Source organism: Mustela lutreola, chromosome 1, assembly GCF_030435805.1.
Source record: "Mustela lutreola isolate mMusLut2 chromosome 1, mMusLut2.pri, whole genome shotgun sequence".
NCBI classification, from domain to species: domain Eukaryota; kingdom Metazoa; phylum Chordata; class Mammalia; order Carnivora; family Mustelidae; genus Mustela; species Mustela lutreola.
The window spans coordinates 261,553,147-261,565,347 of NC_081290.1; the positions used below are offsets into that span (position 1 = coordinate 261,553,147).

Below are 12,201 nucleotides of genomic sequence, written 5' to 3' on the forward strand. Positions count from 1 at the left end.
CACTTATCATGTGCTGCCCCGGACCCATCTGGGAAGCCGGGCTAGTCCCAGTACAGTGGCAGTGGCTGGGCGTGCGGACACCTGTATGCACATTTTCCCCTTCGAAGCCAAGGTATTTTGAGTCTGACGAGCGGCACGCCAGTCACCCGAGTAGAAACGGAATTTCCCAGCCGCGTTGTCTACGTGGGCTGCAGCTCCGCCTCCCGGGCCTCTGACGTCATCACACAGCGACCTGGTTGAGAAAGGTCCCTGCACACGCGTGCCGCCGTGCCGTTAGTGCGCTTGCGCACACGCTGATTTCTGGGGACGAGCTTCGCGGAGCGAGACCAACTCTGAAAGCTCGCGGTCCGGCATCCGCTAGGGGCAGCCCACTGCTCCCTTCTGGCTACTGCAGTAATTCGGTTCCCCCACGTGCTTCCGCTCGGCTGCTGGCTGGGATCCGCTGGGCTCGGGGCGCAGGTAGCCAACACGGGATGTCTTGGGGTGGGTGTTGAGGTCGGTGTCCATGTCTTTCTTGGGCCCAGAGGTGACCGGCTCGAGGATGAAGTCTCTATCCATGCAGATGCCCGGCCCTCGCCTCCTGCCTTCCCGCACGGGCGCTCCTAGATGACAGATTCCCCTTCTCCGATTGGCGGCGACCCTCGGCGTGCTTCTTGAGCGGTCTCGGGGCTCGATCTCCACCTTCTAGGGACCTCTTGCTAGGGGTCGGGGTGAGGGGGTGGGTGACAACACTTTCGCTTTCCGCGGAGCTTGCCCAGTTCCTGGTATAGGCGCTGGGCGTTAAACCGAGTCCAGAGCTTCCCACGTTTTAAACTGTTTGACTCACCTCATTCTTTTATAGTCTTTTTATTCAGCAGTCACATTCAAGACTTTATTTGCTAATGCCCCTAGAACGGTAACTAGCACACAGATGCTATTTTGTTAGACCGATAGATGAATGAATGAAGAAAAGTTCTCTTTCTCTTCTCTCAGGGCCCTCTTCATCCATTAAGGCTTCCGTGCAACTCCAGCCGAGAGTAACCTCTGATCAACCTCTGATCACTCTGATCAGACCTTCATCAGACCACTGGCTGTACTGTTATTTTTACACCTAATTTTGTCAGTCTTAAGACCGATCGCCCCTTATCTCTTTTACTTGAATATTTTCTTCAAGGAGAATGAAAGCTCCTTGAAGTCAAGCCTTTATCTGGCATTGCTTCTGGGGCTCCCCTAGTAACCAGGGCAAAAAGCAGCCCCTAATAATTATTTATTGATTGGTTAGTGTGTGATCGTTTTGTGACAGCTCAGCGGAGGTGATCCTTGAGCTGGAAAAAGCTTAGGCTTTGGAGTCTCTACTTGAGTTCTTTTATATTTGCTCCTTTCATGAGGAAAGGAGCCATTGGTTGTAATATAGTGTTGAATATTAAGATAGAACTGCTAAAATCCACATTTGGATTGGAGGTTAGAAGGATGGTTATGGCATAGTTAAGGCAATTGATGAACTTTATGTTTAGAAGCAGCAAGCCCTGGACTTCCTAGGTAACCTGTCATTCTTACTCTTATGTTGCAATAATATAATTGATATTCCTGATGTTTCCTTAGTGTATTTATTGTGGTAATGATGCAGTATTTTGTTATATGTAATCACAATAATTTTTAAGGTCTCTCAGTACAGACTTCAGTATGGTTTTCCCTCCCTCGAGGAGACAATTGGGACACATTTCTTTTTTTTTCTTTTCTTCTTTTTTTTTTTTAGATTTTTATTTATTTATTTGACAGAGACACAGTGAGAGAGGGAACACAAGCAGGGGATGTGGGAGAGGGAGAAGCAGGCTTCCCGCTGAGCAGGGAGCCCGATGCAGGGCTCGATCCCAGAACCCTGGGATCATGACCTGAACTGAAGGCAGCTGCTTAATGCCTGAGCCACCCAGTTGCCCTGGGACACATTTCATCACAATAATATTCATTGATTTCCTTTCCCTGACTTTATTAGTAATGCATATGAATAAAAAAAAATAGAACACCAAATAACAAAAGAACAAAATAAAAGCCATCTGCAGTCTCATCATTCAGAAATATTTACATTTTGGTGTTTCTTTCTAGGTCTGTTTTCCCTATGTGTTAGGTAAATGCATTTAAAAAAAGAAGGTATGCTTTGTCTTGCGATGTCTGTCTTCTCATAAGTATCTACATCCATATCCTTAGATAATTTCTGAAAGTTATTTTGAAAAACTTTTCTTGAAAACTGCCTTATTCTGTAAATATGCCATCATATATTTTAATCATTCTGTTTTTTTGGAGCATTGTTTCTGGTTGTGGAAAAAACCTCCTTGATAGAAGTATGAATTATAGCTTCTCTTTGACTTTCCTGCTGAGGAAACATACTCTTCACCTCCCAAGCCACGGTTTCCTAATTTTAAAAATGAAACTGACAGGGGCGCCTGGGTGGTTCAGTGGGTTAAAGCCTCTGCCTTCAGCTCCAGTCATGATCCCAGGGCCCTGGGATCGAGCCCCGCATTGGGCTCTCTGCTCCATGGGGAGCCTGCTTCCTCCTCTCTCTGCCTGCCTCTCTGCTTACTTGTGATTTCTGTCAAATAAATAAAATCTTAAAAAAAAAAAAAAAAAGAAACTGACATGTTCATTTACTTGAATATTTTCTCCAAGGAGAATGAAAGCTCCTTGAAGTCAAGCCTTTATCTGGCATTGCTTCTGGGGCTCCCCTAGTAACTAGGGCAAAAAGCAGCCCCTAATAATTAGTTATTGATTGGTTAGTGTGTGATCGTTTTGTGACAGCTCAGCGGAGGGAGCAATTGGAGAGTTAAGTAAAATGATACTTACAAATGTGCCTAGCACAGCCCCTGGCCCCACAGAAGGCCACCAGCTAATGTCATCACCCAGAATCTGGTGTTCATGTACAGCTGTGTTCCCTTTCTCTCTGTTTCAGCGGTAATCGTTCGCCATGCATCGAAAGAAAGTAGATAACCGAATCCGGATTCTCATTGAAAATGGAGTCACTGAACGACAAAGGTCTTTGTTTGTTGTAGTCGGAGACCGAGGAAAGGATCAGGTAGGACCTGATCAGCACTTCCTGGCTTACTTTGTGTCTTATCCCAGAGTCAACTTGTTACTGGCTGTCTGAGGTTTCAGCACATGGTAACATTAAGGTCCCTTTGACTGGTTTTCTCTGAGTAAGATGCCTAGTGAGAACCTCAGGAGGTACTGAGCATGAGGTTAAGTATGTGTGACTGGGCTTCTAGCCCCTGCCTAGGCACTGCTGGCCTTGGGACCCCGGGTGCTTTCCTGTCCTGGCCCTTGGTTTACTTTGCAGATCTTTCAAGTGAGGTCTTGGGCCTGGCAGTCTCTGAGGCCTCTTTGGGCCCTGAGATTCCGTGACTTTTTCTTTTGGCAGGTGGTCATACTCCACCACATGTTGTCCAAAGCAACAGTGAAGGCTCGGCCTTCAGTGCTGTGGTGTTACAAGAAAGAGCTGGGCTTTAGCAGGTAAGTTTGGCCCTTTGAATGTCCCATACCACTTATAATTCCTGCTCCTTAGTTCAGTGCCAAGCAGTGATTCCCAGATCTAGTTTTTCAGGGATCATTAGGGAGGTGCTACCTCTGAGGACACTTCCAGAGATAGAAAATGATAGCACAGTGTCCTTTCTGTGTTCCTGACAGTAAGTTTCGTTTATTTTATTTTATTTTTTTAAAGATTTTATTTATTTATTTGACAGACAGAGATCACAAATAGGCAGAGAGGCAGGCAGAGAGGGAGGGAGGAAGCAGGCTCCCTGCTGAGCAGAGAGCCCAATGCAGGGCTCTATCCCAGGACTTGGGATCATGACCCAAGCTGAAGACAGAGGCTTTAACCCACTGAGCCACCCAGGTGCCCCGCTGACAGTAAGTTTCAAATCCATTTCATGCTCTATAGAGGACCGCATCCCAGTGCCTTGCTTTCTGCCTCTGATTTTTTTTACTTTTCTAAGCTGATCATGCCGCTCTAATGCAGATTCCTTCAGTTGCCTTTTCCCATCTCAAATTTACTCTGTATTTTCAGTCTCTTTTTTGCGTTTTGTTTCTGAGGAGGATGTGCCTCATCCCATGCCCTCTGCAAACCCCTTTATGAACTCTGCGTTTCGTCTCTCACTTCTTTCAGGACCTGCATCCTCTTTCCTCTGCCAGCCACTCCATACCCTTTTGAAATTTGCTCCTTTTTCCTGTAAATGTGCTCAGCTCTCCAGTCTCAGGAAAAAAAAAAATGATGAGCTGCCCAGTTTTATCTCTCGGGCTCTCATTTTTCTCTCACGTTTATTGCTGTGAAATAGAAACCTTGTGCACTTCTAGTCACTCTCTTTTTTAACTGGCTTCCGCTTCGATCATTGTGACCAGATTGTGCTCTGGGAAGTCACTGACAGCCCAGCATCTCATGCAGCAGTTTTCTCTCTCTTTCTCCTTCCTCTTTCTCCACTGGTTCACTGTTGTTTTTTTTTTTTTTTTAAAGATTTTATTTATTTATTTGACAGAGAGAGATCACAAGTAGGCAGAGAGAGAGAGAGAGCAGGAAGCAGGCTCCCTGCTGAGCAGAAGGCCCGATGCGGGACTCGATCCCAGGACCCTGAGATCATGACCTGAGCCGAAGGCAGCGGCTTAACCCACTGAGCCACCCAGGCGCCCCCACTGTTGTTTTTGATGGTTGGCTCTCCTCTTACTTTTGAAGCTGCAGTAGTCAGGGCATCTGGTTGAAATAGCACACCTCCGCCACAAACACACTTGGGCCCAAAGGGAGTTCCTTGAGGTCTGCACGATACCTACGGGAATGTGATGTCAGCCCTGCCTTAGCTGGTGTAGAGCCAGAGCCTGGATGCTCCCAGTGCTTGCCTGTCTCAGCTCTGCTTGCCGGTCCTGTCCTTTCTCGTTATAGTTCCACCATCTGTGTTCTTTTGTCCCCACGGCTGAAAGAGCTGTTGAATGTTGAGGTCCAGCAATGTTGGACCTCTGTCTTTCTCCCCAAATTCCTGTGGTAAGATGCCCACCCTTGGCCCTAAGGAGGTGGGGTCAGTCCACCTAGTGGAAATCTGGTAGCTCAGCCTGCAGTTCTGTGTCTGGAGGAGTTTGGGATGCCAAGTCGTGTTCCTTGGCAGATAACCCACTCTGTGGTCACGTCAGAGGTGCGCTCCTTTCGTGGCCTCAGTGATGCTTTCTCAGACTGCCTACCTGAGCAGTACTTTTTTTCTTGATCTTACCTCCTACTGTTTGCCCAGCTTGCATGTGCGTTTCTGTCCTTGAGTCTCTCCTTTCTCCTTTATTCCCAAATGTGTTTGTCTCTGGTGTTGACTCGGAAATGGAAATCTCCAGCTCAGGCTGCCCTGTGCTGTGGCTACTCCTGGCCTTGGCCCTGCCCTCTCTGTCTGGGATGCCACCGCCGCCTCTCAGGTGTCCCCTTCTGAAACGTTCCCCATTCTTCAGGGCCTGCCTCCTTCTTCAGACTTTCCCCCAAGCCCTGGAGTCACACGTTGGGGTGCCTCTGCCCTCTTGGCTGCCTGCCGTCTTCCAGTGCTGGTCACCCTCCATTCTCCCTCTCCGGGAAGATGCTCATTTGCGCCCTGGTCTTGTTTTATTTTTAGGTGGTAAGTTCATTTAGTTAGGAGGCCTCACCTGCTTATCTTTATTTTCATATTTTCAGATGGTCTGGCATGTTAGTAGTAGGTGCTCAAGTGGTATTTGTTGAGTCGAATGCGTTGTTTAGCAGACTTTGAGCTGCTTTCAATTGTACTTAGTTCCAAAGGCTAACTTTCATTAGTTCCCATCCTTTGGTCTTCAAGAGACTTGATTCTGCTTAAAAGAAACTAGGTTTTGAGTGAATTGTCTTGCTGTTCTAAAAAATATATATAAATGGCGTTCTTTTAAGAGATATGAAAAATACAGACACATCACAAAGTTGAAGATAAAAGCGCTCATAACCTCAGTACATAGCCATTGTTAGCGTTTAGCTGTCTGTCACTGTGGATTGTTGTAAATCACAGTAGGTATTTGGTAGTATATATTCTTTCATAATTGGGCAGGTAAGCATTTTTAATATAGATTGAGAATAAGGCCTGTTCCCTGTCAGCAGAATGTGAAGTTGCGGGGCTTGTGTCACTGCCCTGCAGTTGGTTAATGTCAGACGGGGCAGAATTAGGTGGTTCACAGTGTTCGGGGCAGATTTGCCTTTCCAACTTAACCCTTCCATCTTCACTTGTAAGACTCCCTTCTGTACCTCTTGTAGCTCTCCCAGCCCGGTCTTGAGGTGACAGAGCACCAGATAAGCTGATGCTTGTAAGTCATGGGCTAAGGCATGAGCCCAAAGTGACAGGGACAGTCACCTTGCCCAATGGCCTCTTTCACAGATGAAGAAATATGGGCCCAGAGGGAAGGCCTTTGTTCTAGCTATTCAGTTAGAGAACTGTAGTAACATTTTCATCAGTTATAATCCTTAATTTTGGAGTTGTCCTGTTTTTCTCTCTTTCTGTAGATCAAAGAGTTGAATGACAGTTGGGCAGTCAGGGTTTTTAAGATAAAAGAAGTTGTTTAGGGTTCCTGAGAGCTATCCAGATCCCATTCCCACCCTTATATCCTCTGTCAGGATTGTCAGGGCTGCCCTTGAGGACTTGATCCCACAGTCTGGGGAAGGAAGTAGATGAATTCATTTATGAGAAATGAATAAACGACCTGTGGTCACCCTGCCTTTCTCAGGTCTTCTGGGGAACCTGGGAAATGGTACCGTGTAGTGGAAACGTGGGCTTGAGACTGAGGTAATGAGGTGACCAGGGTGGATTTCAAACTCTGGTCTAGCCAGATGTGAGCTTTAGGTCCTTCCATTACTTTCTTTGGGAAGTTAAGTATTTGCAGAAGGTGCCAGGGCAGCATAGCAAGGCCCCCCCACGGATTCACTGTGGCTCCCTCCGAAGCCCGTCCTCAACCTCTCTACACTTTCTTTCACCTTTAAAGGGCGGGGTTAGCCCTGTAGTTGCCGAGTTTCCTTCACGCTCTGAAGGTCTGGGTGGGTGATCATTGATTGGCCTGTCCCCTGCTCTCACCCTTAATAGTCTCTCTAGTTAACTAGCTCTCCTGGGGGTGGGGGGTTGTTGGGGGTGATTGCAGTCACCGGAAGAAAAGAATGCGACAGCTCCAGAAAAAAATAAAGAACGGGACACTGAACATAAAGCAAGATGACCCCTTTGAACTGTTCGTGGCGGCTACAAACATTCGCTACTGCTACTACAACGAGACCCACAAGATCCTGGGCAACACGTTTGGCATGTGTGTCCTCCAGGTGGGTAACTTCCCCCGGCCTGGGCCTGGAGTCCGAGCACGAGCATTCCCCACGAGAACAGCTGGGCCCTAAGGAGGAAGGCTCACCCACCACCTCCCCTGCACATGGTCAGTGGAACACTTGGCCACTTTCCAAAGCAGACTTGATAACTCACTCCGTATGAGAATGAACTTTTCCAATTGGGGCAGCACTTACCTAGAGATACCAGAGCTGACACAGAGGCTCCGTCACAGCTGCTTCTAGCCAGCTGAAGGTGAGAAAGGAAGTGCTGTGAACCCCAAGCGACCTCATGTCCCCTGGTCCTTCCTGGAACTAGCTGGAGACTTTGGTGAGCGGGGAGCAGTGGGACCTGTTTTCACCGACAGGGTGGAGCCCTGTGTGTACTCAGGCGTTCTCCCCAGACTGCTTGATTGCCATAACCCCCGGCAACACCCTCCATCCCTCTCTGTCCTTAAAATCCCCTTACTGTCCTGTCCCCCCCCCCCCCCCCCCCCCGCAGAGAACTCTTAGCTGGTGCTTTTTTCCACTGGTATTATTCTCTTGCCAGTCAAGTTAATAGACGAAATTTCATGTTTTTCTTTGTTTTGAGCTCTGATGGTCTGTTTTATCCTTTTATTCCTTGACACTGTGACCCCCGCATCCCCCCAAAAAGAACACATTTAGGCTCAGATCCCCAATTTTGGTCTGTGTTTATAGTATGCATGTAATACTGTGGTAATATACGTTATAAAACGTTTCCTTATAAAAAGGAAATTAAGAAATGAGGGGAAAAATCATGAATTGGGAGTTTCTGTTTTTTCTTTCTACCTTCCAGTGGGTTGTCCCATACTGCTGGCTTGCACCCCACCTTGGACCCCACCTACAAGACCTCTTCTCACCCCACCATGGATTGGTAGCGAGTGTTCTTAGGCGGCCCGTTACTGGTTGCGATGAAGAAGGCTCCCTTAGGCAGTGGCTCCCCCGTGTGGCACAGTTGAGTCTTGTCAGATGGGTTCTGTCTGTGAGCACATCAGAAAATGCACGTGAGGGATTTGTGAAATCCAAGTGCAAATCAATGAAAGTAGGAGGATTTTTTCCCAAATAGGCTTTTGTCTGAGATTCTTAGACACACTTGACATACAAAACCAGGCACCCCACTTCTCCAGGGCTGGGCTCGCTTCTCTGCCCGTCGGGAAGGGGTGGGTGTATGTGTGTCCACACTTGTGAGTTGGGTGGGGACTATGGTCTTGGGTTTGTGTTCTGAAGCCCTCCTCCTACTCTATCACCTGGCTCTTAGTTGAGCTTCCCTGGGGGTGCTCTTGGCATGACCAGCCCTATCCAAGGTCTCCTTCTTCCAGGATTTTGAAGCTTTAACTCCAAACTTGCTGGCCAGAACTGTGGAAACGGTGGAAGGTGGCGGGCTGGTGGTCATCCTCCTACGGACCATGAATTCACTGAAGCAGTTGTACACGATGAGCATGGTAGGTGTGTGGTTTGTAATCGAACTCAGGCGGTTCGGACCAAGCTGTGTTTTTGCTGTTGGCCACTTTCTTTAAAGAACTTCTTTCCAGTGAGCGGTCGGCACAGGCTCTGAGCTGGGAGCTTTTTGACTGCCAGTAATGAGAAGGTCACTGTGGAGAAATGTCAGTGGCCCTGACTGTGTCTTGGCATCTGAATTTCACATTTGATTTTGGGTATTTGTGGATTTCTACGCCAGTGGGATTCGGGTGTGGTGCAGCTGTTCCGTAGTTCCATTTCTGGAGTGATATTCTGCAGAGAGCCGTGCCAGTGCCTCATCCGTGTATTGCAAAAAGGGACCACGCACAGACATCCTCCCCAGTCCTCATCCTTGTGGATGATGAGAGAACATTTGCCAGTTCCACCCCTGGTTTGGCAAGAGCTTTGACTGTGGAAGGGGTAGTTTCCATCCAGAGCTGAGGACATGGTTAGGAGTGGGACTGTGTCTCAGTGGATGCAGAGCTGTCAGTAATACCTTGTCAGTATTGGCACGTGGATGTTCTTATTTCTTAGATTTTCAGTCATTCCCATGGCCCTACTCGGGAATGGAGTTAGCATTAGCCTCAGGCTTTCATGAGCTGTGTTACTACGGTGACCTGGACTTTCCTTAAACCTTAGTGGCTGCTTACTGTCACCACTGCTCTTCCCATCACCTGCCTCTGTGGCCCCTCTGGCTTCCTTGGGTGTTCTGAGAGGCCCACGCATTTGCTGTGGCCACTGGGATATCACAGGGCCCTCTTACCACATTCAAGTCCTTGCTCAAACCGCCTCCTCAGCGTGGTCTTTCCTCACCCCCTGTTTGGAATGCGTGACCTGCTTTGTTTTTCTTCAGAACATTGGCCAACTACCTGAAGTTACATATTTATTTGTTTATTGTCTGACTTCCTGTGCTAGTCTCTAAACTTCATGGGATCGGGGACTTTGTTTTCCTTGCTGGTGCACTCCCCGATGCTGGGAGAGTGGCCGGCATTTAGTAAGCACTCATTAAATGCTTGTGAATGAATGACCTTGTGCCCACGTCAGTTTGTTTGTCCTTCTGCCCCCTTTCATATGGCTGTCTGCTCCTCACCTCAGAGGGCCTTCCCTCCCTACTGCAGGTAAGTAACCGCCCCCTGCCATTTGCTGTCGCTGCACCCTGGTTTTCATCTGTAGCATTGGCCGGAATGTTACTCATTTGTTTCCCTCCAACCATCGGACCGTAGGCTTCATGGGAACGGAGGCCACGCTTCGTTAAACACCAGTGTATAGCCAGCACGTCTGGCACACCGTTGGCATGTACATTTTATTGAATGAAGACATTTTATGGTGCTGGATAAAATGTGGAAAAACGCCAAAGTTGAGATGAGGGGAAGTTTGTTGTCGTTAAAAAACACTACACTGCGAGTTTGCTGATCCCAGTTTCAGCAAGGAGTGGTCCGACCCTTGAGCACAGCAGATCGCGTAGGGGTGGATTTCCAGCAGCAGCGCTGGCGCCTCTTTATCCCAGGGCTGCTTGTTACAACGTCTGTACGGAGACCTGGAGCCCCAGCGATACTGTGGGATGTCTTTGTTCACGGACGTTGTCTCTTTCAGGACGTGCATTCAAGATACAGGACTGAGGCCCATCAGGATGTGGTGGGAAGATTTAACGAGAGGTACGTCTGAGGCACATTCCTCAGGCCCTTAATTGTGAGGAGCCGTGGTGGGAAGTATATTTTTGTCTTGGACCCAGCAGAAAGCTGCGCTCTTATCCGAGGGCAGGTGGCACGGGTCCAGAGCAGTGAGAGCCCGGACAGCAGTGGTGGTTGGGAAGCCAACTGGAAGCAGTGAAAGTGAGTGGGGGGCTGGGGCTTGAACCAAGTCCTCCTCCTCTCTGGCTTCTCACTTACTCTTCTGTCAAAGGGGTAATTTGTCTGGGTCACCGTTTCCCAAAATGTGTTTCACAGAACGTTAGTATTTTAAGAAGGACTTGATGTCAAAAGGGTTTCTGGCCAGTTGTGTCTGGGAAATGCTGATATGGTTTGTTCTGTGTGAAGATTCACATTGGCCTGTCGTAGCCTCTGAAAGTCTTGGAGCAGCAGGGACCTATTTAACTGATCATTTCCCAGATTTATATGACCACAGAGCCCTTTCTTAAGGAGCACTGGTTAGCAGCCTGTGAAACGCCATAGGAAGCTGTGTCCCGAGTCAGTGGTCCTCGTCTAGAGCAGTCTTGCTCACTGGGGACACTGGAAACATTTCTGTTGTCATGACTTGGGGGACACTGTTGGACGGGTAGGGGACACTACTGGCATCTAGTGAGTAGAAGCCAGGGATGCTGCTGATCAGACTGAGGTGAACAGAGCAGCCCCACAACAAAGAGTCTGAAATGTTGCTTGTGCTGAGATTTAGAAGGCCTGGCCTCGAAACTTGGGGCCTTTCCAGTTTTCATCGTCTCTGGTGCTTTCACTCAGTAGACGGATTAGGTTGGGAGCTGGCTGCCTGCTGCCAAGTGGAACAGAAGGAAGCCTGTGACAGGAGCCCGTGAGGCGCTCTCCTTGTGCTGGGGGAGGCCCTCAAATTCTCTAGCCAAACACACATTTTCCTACACTCAGGAGCGTTGGTGTTAATTTCTTAAGGGAGCTTTTCTGTCTTCTCCCTTGTCTTTATTTTTTCCTCGTGGCAGAAGGTAAATTCGTTCATGTATGCGCTTGTTTCCCTGTGTGACTGGTGATCATTTGTGGGATGGGTTTGGAGCTCCCCACTGAAGGATGGCCTGAAACAGCTCAGTCTTTAAAGGGTGAGCATGAGAGGGTGTGGGAAGAGCCGTGTGACACAGGGAGCAGTGACAGTTGTGCATAGTAGGTAGGAGTGCTTACAACTTGTCTCTCTAGACAGTTCTGGGTGTTCTTGTTTGCTGTATAAAGCATGTTCAGGGGGCGCCTGGCTGACTCAGTCCATTAAGCTTCTGCCTTCTGCTCAGATTATGATCTTGGGGCCCTGGGCTGGAGCCCCACATCGGGCTCCATGCTCCACAGGGAGTCTGCTTTGCCCTCTGTCCTCTCCCACTGCCTTTTCTGTCTTGCTCACTCTCTCTCAAATGAGTAAATAAAACCTTAAAAAAAAAAAAAAAAAAAAAAAAAAAAAACCACTATCAGGTACCTTGTAGAGGAAGCTCAGAATCCTCTTGCCCTGCCCTCCAACTGTGTTTTGGCTTTCTGTAGCTTTCTGAGAGCTGTACGGGCCAAATGACTTTCTGGAAGAAAAGCCACACCTTTGTTTCGTAGGCACTGCCCTCCTTCCCCCCAACACCTCATGACCGTTTTGTTCCTCAGATTTATCCTCTCTCTGGCCTCTTGTAAGAAGTGTCTTGTCATCGATGACCAGCTCAACATCCTGCCCATCTCGTCGCACGCTGCCAGCATTGAGGCCCTACCTCCCCGGACCCCGGTGAGTCA

The 12,201-nt window shown here is 48.4% G+C and overlaps 1 protein-coding gene across 1 annotated transcript in view; it reads left to right on the forward strand.

Moving 5' to 3' along the window:
* Positions 1–280: 280 nt before the first annotated feature.
* NAT10 (N-acetyltransferase 10) overlaps positions 281–12,201 on the forward strand; it is a 38,497-nt gene continuing 26,576 nt past the window's right edge. Inside the window, exons 1-7 of the mRNA XM_059139461.1 lie at positions 281–459; positions 2,924–3,046; positions 3,389–3,480; positions 7,117–7,288; positions 8,626–8,748; positions 10,358–10,419; positions 12,079–12,193. Of these exons, the coding sequence (XP_058995444.1) occupies positions 2,939–3,046; positions 3,389–3,480; positions 7,117–7,288; positions 8,626–8,748; positions 10,358–10,419; positions 12,079–12,193 (672 nt within the window). The 5' untranslated portion in view covers positions 281–459; positions 2,924–2,938. The remainder of the gene's footprint in view (positions 460–2,923; positions 3,047–3,388; positions 3,481–7,116; positions 7,289–8,625; positions 8,749–10,357; positions 10,420–12,078; positions 12,194–12,201) is intronic.